The sequence below is a fragment of the Syngnathus typhle genome, linkage group LG11 (assembly GCF_033458585.1).
Source record: "Syngnathus typhle isolate RoL2023-S1 ecotype Sweden linkage group LG11, RoL_Styp_1.0, whole genome shotgun sequence".
Lineage (NCBI taxonomy): Eukaryota > Metazoa > Chordata > Actinopteri > Syngnathiformes > Syngnathidae > Syngnathus > Syngnathus typhle.
The window spans coordinates 2,430,693-2,441,624 of record NC_083748.1 but is presented as its reverse complement, the minus strand read 5'-3'; the positions used below and the strand labels follow the sequence as shown (position 1 = coordinate 2,441,624).

The 10,932-nt window shown below is 41.9% G+C and overlaps 1 protein-coding gene across 5 annotated transcripts; it reads right to left on the bottom strand.

Moving 5' to 3' along the window:
• Positions 1-227: 227 nt before the first annotated feature.
• On the bottom strand, positions 228-10,921 carry alpl (alkaline phosphatase, biomineralization associated). Of its 5 annotated transcripts, XM_061291156.1 has the most exons (14): positions 10,779-10,921; positions 9,759-9,866; positions 8,946-8,997; positions 5,324-5,450; positions 4,858-4,977; positions 3,895-4,010; positions 3,061-3,235; positions 2,652-2,827; positions 2,404-2,544; positions 2,182-2,251; positions 1,988-2,122; positions 1,716-1,907; positions 1,520-1,639; positions 228-1,450 (listed from the first exon to the last, which is right to left on the bottom strand). In XM_061291156.1, exons 4-14 carry the CDS (start codon positions 5,400-5,402, stop codon positions 1,176-1,178), a joined length of 1,599 nt encoding a protein of 532 aa, XP_061147140.1. In that variant the 5' UTR covers positions 5,403-5,450; positions 8,946-8,997; positions 9,759-9,866; positions 10,779-10,921; the 3' UTR covers positions 228-1,175. The 5 variants fall into 5 exon arrangements, with proteins under 5 accessions (XP_061147140.1, XP_061147142.1, XP_061147139.1 ...); XM_061291158.1 differs by lacking the exon at positions 8,946-8,997 and having other exon boundaries at positions 5,324-5,464; XM_061291155.1 differs by lacking the exon at positions 8,946-8,997.
• Positions 10,922-10,932: the final 11 nt, after the last annotated feature.

The window sequence follows — 10,932 nt, the reverse complement described above, 5'->3', positions numbered from 1 at the left end:
AACCATGGTGCAACAGCAACGACGCTTTTGTCTCAGAAATTATTGAAGTTTACACATTTCGCAAACTTGATTCACTACAGTATTTCGCAAGAGCGGAACTCTGATTTGGTTGAACTCTAATCTCCTTTATAATATTTGTCTTCCATTATGTATCGTACTGTGATTGTGTCAAAAATGTCAATGTCATGATGAGATTTTGTGTGATAGAGAACCAGTGAGAAAATGCAGACTGTCAAGATTTTTTACTAGACACCAGTTCAGGAATAAACCCAATCAAACAGCCAATCATGGGTTCACTACAATTAAACATGAATCCAACTGCAGCCACCACAACAGAGCAGATGGAAAAGTACACCGATTGAGAATTTATTTGGGGATCTAGTTTAGTGATTAATGATACATTCAAAAGTGACTTTTTCTTCACACATACCACATTTCATCATCCCACACGTATGAGGTAGATGTTATTGTTTAAAAAAAACAAAAACAGCAAAGCCAATTTCCGACTTAAAACACGACAGGGATTTTCAACCACTCTGCCATGATCCACTTAATTGGTGAGAAAACTACTTATTTACAAAAACTATAATGTTTCACAAAAGTGACACTTTGAACCCAATTTGGACATTTGCACTTCAAGGTCTAGTCACTTTGTTTGCCAGTGGTCTAAACATTAATGGCTGTGCTCTATTTTGAGGGGACAATACATTTATTTATGCAAGCTGTGCACTACTTACTACATTTCTTGTGTTGTTCCATTACAATGTATAAACATGCAAGGTTTGTATTGACTTTTGAAACATTGATCCTTTCTTCATCTATCTATGCAAGCGACATATATTGACAAACAGTAGATGACAGAAGATACAACTATCTTTATACCTGTTGCCTTTTGTTTTTGTGTGCGTCACTTTTGAGTAGATCATCTTTTTTGTGACATTTCTGTTCTGTGGTAAGTTTTCCGTAATGTAAAATATGCACAATAAATGCTCGTCTATTGCATAGGGAGATTGTGGTTGAGGAATCTGAAGATAGTGTGGCAACATCCACTAACGTGATGCTATGTTTGACATACGTGTCTGTAGATTCTGAAAGTGTTATCGTATAGATCAACTCAAGGATAGTAAAGAACGAGATCAACAGTCGTAAGATTAAAAATTAAAAATGCATTGCCGTCAACAGAGAAATCGTACGACTGCCAACGCGGCGACAACAACAAAGGAGGAGGCGGGGCGTGTGGCGTCATCAAAAACGGAACTGCCCTGCTCGCAGTGTGCCTTGTTGATCCCGATGCAGGCCGTGTACGCCATCACGTGCGCGATGTAGTTCTGCTCGTGCACGCCGTGTATCAGGTGAGCCAGCGGGCCTTTGGCGAACACGGGAACGTCCTCGCCGCCGTGGGTCTCGGAGCTGAGCGGAACAGCAGCCTGAGGCTGGTAGTGGATGTCACCTGCGTTTGGTTTGATGGTCAAATTCAGTTTGCCTGTAACCTATTTATTATATTACAGTGACGACTTACCATAGTTAACGTTGGAGATGTTCTCCCTTTTGCCGTCGACTAATTTGTATCCGGGGCCATTGCCGTATGCGATGGCGGTGAAAGGCTTATGGTCAACGTCGCTCACCTCGGGAGCCAAGCCTAAAGAAAGAGACAAAGCATTGGCATCTTAATATTCCCACAACATTCAAAATACTCATATAAATATCACACCTACCGAAAATGCTGTTTCCTCGAAACGTGTAACCTCCAAAGCTGAACACGTGCGAATGGTCGGCGGTGACGACAGTCAAGGTGTCATAGACGCTGGTCAACAAGTCCGCTTGGCCAATAGCCCGGTCCATTTCTACGGCGTCGTGCAGAGCCAGCTGGGCCAGACCTCCATGGTGACCGTGGTCGATACGCCCGCCTGAAGGATAGGCCATCGCATCATTTTGGTTAGCCACTGAATAGGCTCGTTTATAACTAACTGAGGTGGCACAAACGCACCTTCTACAAGCAGAAAATATCCATTGGGGTTCTTCCTCAAGATCCTGATGGCCACATCCACCATCTCCGTGAGTGACGGATCGCTTTCATTGTTCCTCTCCAAGTCGTACATGAGATCCGACGGTTCAAAGAGTCCTAAAAGGAGGACAGTACTTAGCGGACTGCAAGCGGAAGGGAAACATGGCAAAACTCACCCAGTAAGTAATTGACATTGATTGGGTTGAGCGATAAAAGCTGAGACCTGTTCCACACGTAATGGCCTTTCTGCACAATGAAAACAAGAGTATACTGAATACGCAATATACAAATGAAAAAAATCCCATTTCAAAACTTAACTCAGGCTTGAATCTTCATTTCAAAATAACGAAACTAACTCAGAAATGAAAGCCTAATTTGGAACAAGTTTTTTTGTTTACATTGTTCTTGTTTTTGTTGATCCACTCCTGTACCAGGTTCCGACCGTCGTTGCGCGTGCCGTTATGCTTCTCAACGGTGGGGTACTCCACGTCCGAAGTGTTTTTGGGAAACATGTACTTTCTTCCTCCGCCCATCATAACCTGCACAGCCACAACATTGAAGACGATACTTCAGTGCTTTGCTATCCTTTTTTTCTTTTGTTTGGTGGATGGATAATCTCAACCGTCTGTGTATTAGTACAACTCACATCAATGTTTGGGATATTTTCAAACAGTTGCCTGGCGATGTCTTTGCAGCCGGCCTGCAGCGCCTCAGCCGGCATCTCGTTATCCGAATACCAGTCTCGGTCTACACTGTGCGCGTAAGCAGCGCTGGGTGTGGCGTGGTTGATGCGAGTTGTTGTCACGATGCCCACCGACTTGCCTGCAAATATAGCAAGGATGAGAATTCCCATGTACAATTTAAATCCACTACATAAAAAGACACTTTGCTGTCCGACATGAAATGTCTTTAACTATTCCTCTTCTAGGTCTGGTAGGATGAATTTCTATTTGCCAAATGCCAAACAATTTTGAGATCACACCAAGTGTCCCATTATCTCCGACACTTAGCTAACAAGGATGCAAACTGTGCCCGCTAGTCATCAACAGCCCTACCTGCATCTTTGGCCCACTTGAGGATGGAGGTGACCTCGTTACCCCGCGTGGTGTTGCACTGGGAGCGGACAGCATTGGCGCTCACGCCCACCGTGCCCGCGTTAGCTTTGACGCCGCAAAGGAAGGCTGTGGCCGTGCCGGCGCTGTCGGCCACCTGTGAATCTGTGTTGTATGTCTGCGCAGATCATATGATCAGGGATCCTCCATTGAATGTATTTATAGAATGCAATATAATTCCCTGCCAAATATTCTCTCACGACTTGGCTGCTTGGCACGCACCCACTCGCTCCACTCATAAAGACATGCATTTGATTTTACAATTAGTGTCTCATGGGAGATTTTTAAAGGATTACAAACAATACAGAAAACTTCCAAAAGTTGCATAATTTAAAATAAGACAAAGAAAAAATAAAAAAGTAAAAGAAATTAACCCCAAAAATGTGCACTTTAAATTTAGATTATGGTTCAAGTAGGACTACAATTTATTGTCTTTAGGTTTAAAGTTACAACTTTTAAAATTGGACAGGTTAAAATAATACTCCTTTAAAAAAAACACCAAAGATTGTGTAGGTTAGATTACAACTAGTAAAATTGAAAATAAGCACTGCAACCTAGTCTCTTAGTAAATGTTGCACTAATAGTCGTTTTTGTTGATAAGTCAAAATATTAAAAAATTAATATGACAAGAATGTGGAAGTGTGAGTGGCATTGCACAACTTGAACAAAAAAGGCAAAAAAATAGTTTTCGAGTTGCATTAGTTTTCTTTTACAATATTTGTTTTTCCTATATTTATCCAAAGCCATTTCTGTTTTGGACTAAGCAACATCAATCACCTTGGATAAACCCACAAAGGGGAACTTTTCCATCTCCAGCACGGTCTCTTCTCCAGACTGTCCGCTCAGCTGACCCTTCAATATCCGAGCGGCAGTTACCGTGGGAACGCCCATCCCTTTAAACGCCACAAACAGGTCAACTGTTAACAATGCATTTGCTTTGCCCTCACGGGGAAATCAATAAATCAATTCATCCTTCAATTAACCAGATGCCATACATCGATTAACTAAAGACATTTGAGCATGTAAAGTTATTTCAGCTCTGATTCATCACAATCGTTTCTAAACCACCACAATTGCATCACTTGGTTCTTTCCACACATTCCTTGAAGTAACATAACATTTCCCATTTGCAACGTTCTTTCAAACAGGAAAGCCGCTCATTGGTTCTACGTGAATAAGTATGCACGCCATGCTGGACAGGAATGTCACAATGTGGCCCGCATCCAAAAACCCCAGCGTAGGGGCCCCGATGAAAAACTCCAGTTAATGTTCCACTGATGAGCGTGCAACATTGTTTGCTTTTCCAGTGTTGCTTCACCGCCGCAACATCTGGGCTGCGTTACACTGCAGCTTGAATTTCGATTCAATATAGTAGAGCTGAACGCTTTAGCAAAAGAATTGAATTCAGATTTTTTCCGCCTCACTATTGTGATTGCTATTAAGTCCCCTGCCTGTGTGTATTTTAACACAAAAAAAAAAGATTTATTCTGTATTCCAACATTTTGACCTTCTAGCTTATTGCACTAAAATCGAGGCAAATGAACCATGAATTAATAAGCGACACATTACTTCAATTAGAGTTGCAGTCTTTTGCTTACACACGTGTGATGTCACATCAGTATGCGCTGTTGTGTTGTATTGAACCGCGCGTGAAGGTGATTCATGTGTGTTGAAGGAAAAATGAACGACTGCATATATTTATGGGTTCATTTTAGCCGCAAGTGAGGCGTCGTGACTCACCGTCACCAAGGAACATGATGATGTTCTTGGCTCTATTCTGGTTGAGTGTCTGCAGCCTTAGCGCATTGTTCAGGGTTTTTTGGGCCCAGTCTCTCCAGAAATTGGGATCCTTCTCTTGCGCTAATGGGGGAAGGTTAATAAAAAAGCTCACAGTGAATTTGGGACATAAGTCACTAGTAAGAAAAAAATCCATTTTTTTGTATTGTGTTTTCTCAATAAGTTCAAGGCTGAGTGGACGAGAGTAGTTATATGCACCCCGGACTGGTCGTCAGTCAATCACTGGCCACACAGATGAAAGCCATTCACAACTTTGGACAATTTTGTGTCCATGTTAACGTTTGTGTGAGTAACTCATAAGTAAATACATTATACATTTGATGGTTGGGAAATGCTGATAAAATTTGCCGAATAACTCTGACCTGACATAATGATCATGTGATTGACAACAAAGTTTTTCCCAACTTACCAGGAAAGCTTGTCTGACTTGAACATGGCACAGCCAACAGAGTGCAGCAGATGACAACAAGTTGCAGTGTCCCCTTCATATTGTCAGCTCGATGTGTCAAAAACGTCGTCTTGCTCTTTCTTATTTGCTTCACAATGAGGCATAGGAATGGAAAAAAATAGAATAGTCACATGAAGAGTACTGAGTTATTTACTCTACACTTCTGTTGTCAAAGTCGAAGTCAAAGTCTGCTTTATTGTCAATTTCTTCACATGTCAAGACACACACAGAGATCGAAATTACGTTCCCACTATCCCACGGTGACAAGACATAGTACACAATATACATACAAGTAAACAACACAAAAAGTAACAACAAGAAGGCACAAACAATGAATAGGAGCAGTGGCGTGGGGGGGCAGAGCAATACGCTCTTGCATAAAAATTGCCTTTCATGCATTGATGTAATTTACCTCCATGCCACTAGAGGCACTCTTGTGCATTGTACTGGGAAGCATATAAATGAATGAATTTGAACACCAGGAAGGGTTGACAGGAGGGCAACGATTGTGTCAAAGGCTGTCAGTGTTTTGGTAAGAAATATACAGTGCCTTGCGAAAGTATTCGGCCTCCTTGAACCTTTCAACATTTCGCCACCTTTCAGGCTTCAAACATAAAGATATAAAATTGTAATTTTTTGTCAAGAATCAACAACAAGTGGGACACAATCGTGAAGTGGAACGAAACTGATTGGATAATTTAAACTTTTTTAACAAATAAAAAACTGAAAAGTGGGGCGTGCAATATTATTCGGCCCCTTTCAGTGCAGCAATCTGACTCCAGAAGTTCAATGAGGATCTTTGAATGATCCAATGTTGTCCTAAGTGACTGATGATGATAAATAGAATGCACCTGTGTGTAATCAAGTCTCCGTATAAATGCACCTGCTCTGTGATAGTCTCAGGGTTATGTTTAAAGCGCAGAGAGAACCATGAAGACAAAGGAACACACCAGGTAGGTCCGACATACTGGTGTGGAGAAGTTTAAAGCCGGATTTGGATACAAAAAGATTTCCCAAGCTATAAACAGCTGAAGGAGCACTGTGCAAGCAATTATATTGAAATGGAAGGAGTATCAGGCCACCCTGAACACACCATCCCCACTGTCAAACATGGTGGTGGCAGCATTATGGTTTGGGCCTGCTTTTTCTTCAGCAGGGACAGGGAAGATGGCTAAAATTGATGTGAAGATGGATGGACCCAAATACAGGACCATTCTGGAAGAAAACCTGTTGGAGTCTGCAAAAGACCTGAGACTGGGATAAAGATTTATCTTCCAACAGGACAATGATCCAAAACATAAAGCCAAATCTACAATGAAATGGTTCACAAATAGACGTATCCAGGTGTTAGAATGGCCAAGTCAAAGTCCAGACCTGAATCCAATCGAATCTGTGAAAAGAGCTGAAGACTGCTGTTCACAAACGCGCTCCATCCAACCTCACTGAACTCCAGCTGTTTTGCAAGGAAGAATGGGGAAGAATTCCAGTCTCTCGATGTGCAAAACTGATAGAGACATACCCCAAGCGACTTGCAGCTGTAATTGCAGCAAAAGGTGGCGCTACAAAGTATTAGCGCAAGGGGGCCGAATAATATTGCGCGCCCCACTTTTCAGTTTTTTATTTGTTAAATAAGTTTAAATTATCCAATAAATTTTGTTCCACTTCACGATTGTGTCACACTTGTTGATTCTTGACAAAAAATTAAACTTTTAGATCTTTATATTTGAAGCCTGAAATGTCGCGTAATGTTGAAAGGTTCAAGGGGGCCGAATACTTTCGCAAGGCACTGTACATGGTTATTTTGGTTACCTTTGTATGACTAATTTGACCTGTTGATCGCTAGGGAAAATAGTCCTGCAAGTATTATCTTTACCTTCACCAACAGAACTCTACGTCCGCTTTTGTACAGTCAAGCTAGTCAGTTCGATTCCTCCCTGTGAGCTTTCCTTCATTTTAGTCTGTGACAGAATTTTACAAGATGAAAATGTTTTACATGGAGAAGGAGTCTATCACTACTAAAATCCACTTGGAGAGCAATAAAATGGCACAAAGGAGGTAATAGAAGTCTTCCTATGCCCTTCTGCTGCCAAGTTTTGTGAACATCTGCTTTAGCAATATCTTACCGACAGGATGTAACGTCTCAGGGGCCCATGTCAGACTTTGCAAGCCTTACCAGTGGCCTCGCTGTGCTAGAAAGTGCTCGCAACGGGAGCTTTTTGTAAAGGGGTCTGCTCAGTAAGGCTTTCAACTACGATTATCCACACCCTCCCTCTTTCTTCTTTGGCCTTTATAGCTTTCAAGGTTGTTTTAATGGGATTGAGCTCCATAACACCAAGAGGTTTAAGGGCCAGAACAAAGCCGATTAAAAACCGATGATTGACTGCACACACCCAAAGCAAATCCGACACTGGGGTATGATTTTTTTTTTTCTTGCATGGCTTGATAGAATTTTAGACCAGTATTGCACATCTGCATCACAGTTTTGAGTTTACGGGTTACAATCTCAGGATAGTTTATTTTTTTATTTTTTTATGTTAACTGTGATTGTGTCCAAGGGTCAGCTGGCATGAGCTCTATTTTGCAAAAAATTCGACCGCTACGGTAGTACGGTACATCTGCGCAGTTAGGCAGATTGTTCATAGTTTCCTGAAAAGTTGTTGTGCTCGCTTCAAGCCATTTATTAGTCATCCCTGTAATATATGTCCAGCGTTGCATGTGGGAATTCGTCATCCCTGTAAAATATGTCCAGCATTACATGTGGGAAGAACAAAAGTTGGACTAGTTCCCTGCAGGAAGACTCTCGCATACATCATTCAGTGTCCGACTAAACAAAACAATGCCTGATATAGCTATGGAACAAGTCAAATCCACAATATGCTCATCAAACTAAAACCTAAAACACTTAAAAATAATCAATTTAAACCCCCAAAATTTTAGCCAACTAAATTACATCAAATTTAACTCCAAAGTCAAATGCAAATTGTGACTCAAGGGACTACCCAGCTTGCGAACTACAAATTTGGACACAATCAAAAACTTGACAAATAGTCATCACATACGTGACTACTTTTAGTCTCTTACAGTCATCCAAATTTATTTCTGACATATTTTCTATATTTATCTTAAATAACTCTCTAAATGAACCATAAAAGGGTAAAAGCCTTGTGACATCATTTGGTAGGCGAGTCATTTTTGTCACAGGCCACATCATAGTTATAGCTTCCTTCGGAGGGCCAACCCAAATAAATGTATAAACACCTACACAACTGATGAATATCTAGTTTTGAAAGCAGAGACTAGTAAAAAAAACTGTTCCAATTTAAAAAAATGAAGGGTAATAAAACTTGCAACATCTCTATTAGTGAAGACAATTTGTCATTTTAGTATTGACACATAAAGTTGATGCAGAATTTGTCTTGGCGGACCAAATATAATTAAACTCCGGGCCAAATTTAGCTCGCGGGCCAGAGTTTGACAGAAGTTTTGCATTAGATTACATAAAAAAAAAAAAATTAACCTGCTGGAGGTTTTTCTCAGTGACCGCAAATCAGCATGTCACAACCAACTAAAGCGCTGCACCAACCTGCCTCAGTCAGAAGGTACCCGGTCCGCCCAGAGGCAGAGATCCACCCAGTCTGCACATGAAGAAACAAAGCAGTGCCACTATAGCCATCAGTAGGAGAGCAGACAGCACAGTGGTTAAGATCAAGTGGTGGGCCGCTTCAGTCATGACTTCACGATACATAAAGTTGATCAAATAAAGGTGATGTCAAGCCTGAGCACCAACACCAACTTCACTCCTCTCGGGCTCAATCCTCAAAGTGGGATTAAGATTTGGAGCACCGGCTCAGATGACCTCCAAAAGAAACAACAGACTATTTCAGTCTGAGCTAGTCAATGGTCCAACGAAAGAACAACAACGAATGATGTGGAGCCAACCATATCCTGATTCTCATTATAATGTTAAGGGATCCAGAAATAAGTTATTGTTGTCATTATGTATGTTATCTAATTGATTGGTGAGTCATTAATTGAATAATTAGATGGTTATGTGGATTTTATTCTGTTAAATATTCCAACCCTGCAATGATTGCACTATGCCATTAAGGAACCAAGCCATACAAATGCACCGTTACATAATCTTTCTACCCACATTGACGAACGGCATGCAACAACCATTCCCCAGAGGAAAGTCACCCATGCAAAGCTTTAAAAACATAAAATAAATACAAAATCGCATTGTATAAACATCCAACATTTGAAATAATGCATAAAAAGAATTATTACTTAAGCATGAAAAGAAAGAGAGGGACGCAAATTGTTGAATCATTATAACAAAAACGCGCTCATTTTCCAATCTCACCCAAAAAAAGTTAAGTACAGCAGTTCCACTTACTGCACACAGTGTATCCTCAAACGTTGCCCTGTAATGTTTCACCTTGATTTGTGTCTCCTTGTCGTGGCTTTCACTGCCTTTTAAAGGCCCAGAGTGGTTCTACCGAGGCTTTTTGAGGGGGACGGTCAGCAACCCATGTGGAGGAGGGGAAAGGCATAGAAATAACAGGCTTATTAACTGAGCGCTGTGAGGGCGCTGTGAGGGCGCAGCGTGGACTCGGAGCGCTCCCTGTAGGATGCCTTGATGCGTGTGGTAGATTGGAATCGAGCACTCGGTGCTCGACTGTGTGGTCTGTCTGTATTGAGAGTCGGGGAGATGTTGACTGAGCGGGCAGTAAAAGATCGACTTGTACTGCATCCTTGCCTCCGTGTATTATTGGTGAAACAACCAGTAAGCAACCCACGGTTAGTGACAACACTACAACAGTGTATCAGAGCATAAAGCCACAACATGGTGTCAGAAGACGGAGTTACGGAGTAAGTCAAGGACAGTATTCAACACGTGTTGACCGAAGATAAGCGGCAAGCTAACGGGAGCTAACACAGCCGGCATGGAGCAGTTCAGGCCACCGTCTCCGCTGATAATCACGGGGAACCTCGCTGAAAACTGGCGCAGGTGGGAGCAGCGTTTCCAGCTCTATATGGTTGCTTCTGGCGCGGTGGATAAAAATGAGGGGGTTAAAATTGCCATCCTGCTCCACACTGTCGGCGAAGAGGCGCTGGAAGTGTATAATACACTTGCCATTACCCCAGAAGGGGAGGAAGCAACGATGGAGGAAGTTTTGGAAGCATTCAGAGGCTACTGCAGTCCACAAAAGAACGTTGTTTTTGAACGCCATCAGTTTTGGTCACACACAATGTCATCAGGAATATCGGTGGACAGATTCATCACAGAACTACGTCAGAAGAGCAAGAACTGTGAGTTTGGAAGACATGAAGATGACATGATAAGGGATAAATTGGTGTTCAGCATTAGTGATACCCATCTGAAAGAGAGACTGTTACGTGATAATGCACTTACTTTACGCAGAGCAATGGAAACATGTAGATCAGCAGAACTCGCCAGGTCACAAATACAAGCGATGCAAGCGTCACCTGTTGTCCATGATGCCTCAGTGGATGCGTTAAATAGAGCAAGAGTGCAAACACGCAGCTGGGACAAGAACAAACCAAGC

Bases quoted from the DNA above. Each gene is read 5' to 3' on its own strand.
- alpl (XM_061291156.1), bottom strand. From the start codon at position 5,402: ATGAAGGGGACACTGCAACTTGTTGTCATCTGCTGCACTCTGTTGGCT. The intron at 4,978-5,323 runs GTAAGTTGGGAA...TTCCCCCATTAG, and splicing joins AAGTCAGACAAGCTTTCCTG to CGCAAGAGAAGGATCCCAAT. The intron at 1,451-1,519 runs GTAAGTCGTCAC...AACCAAACGCAG, and splicing joins CATCTCCAACGTTAACTATG to GTGACATCCACTACCAGCCT.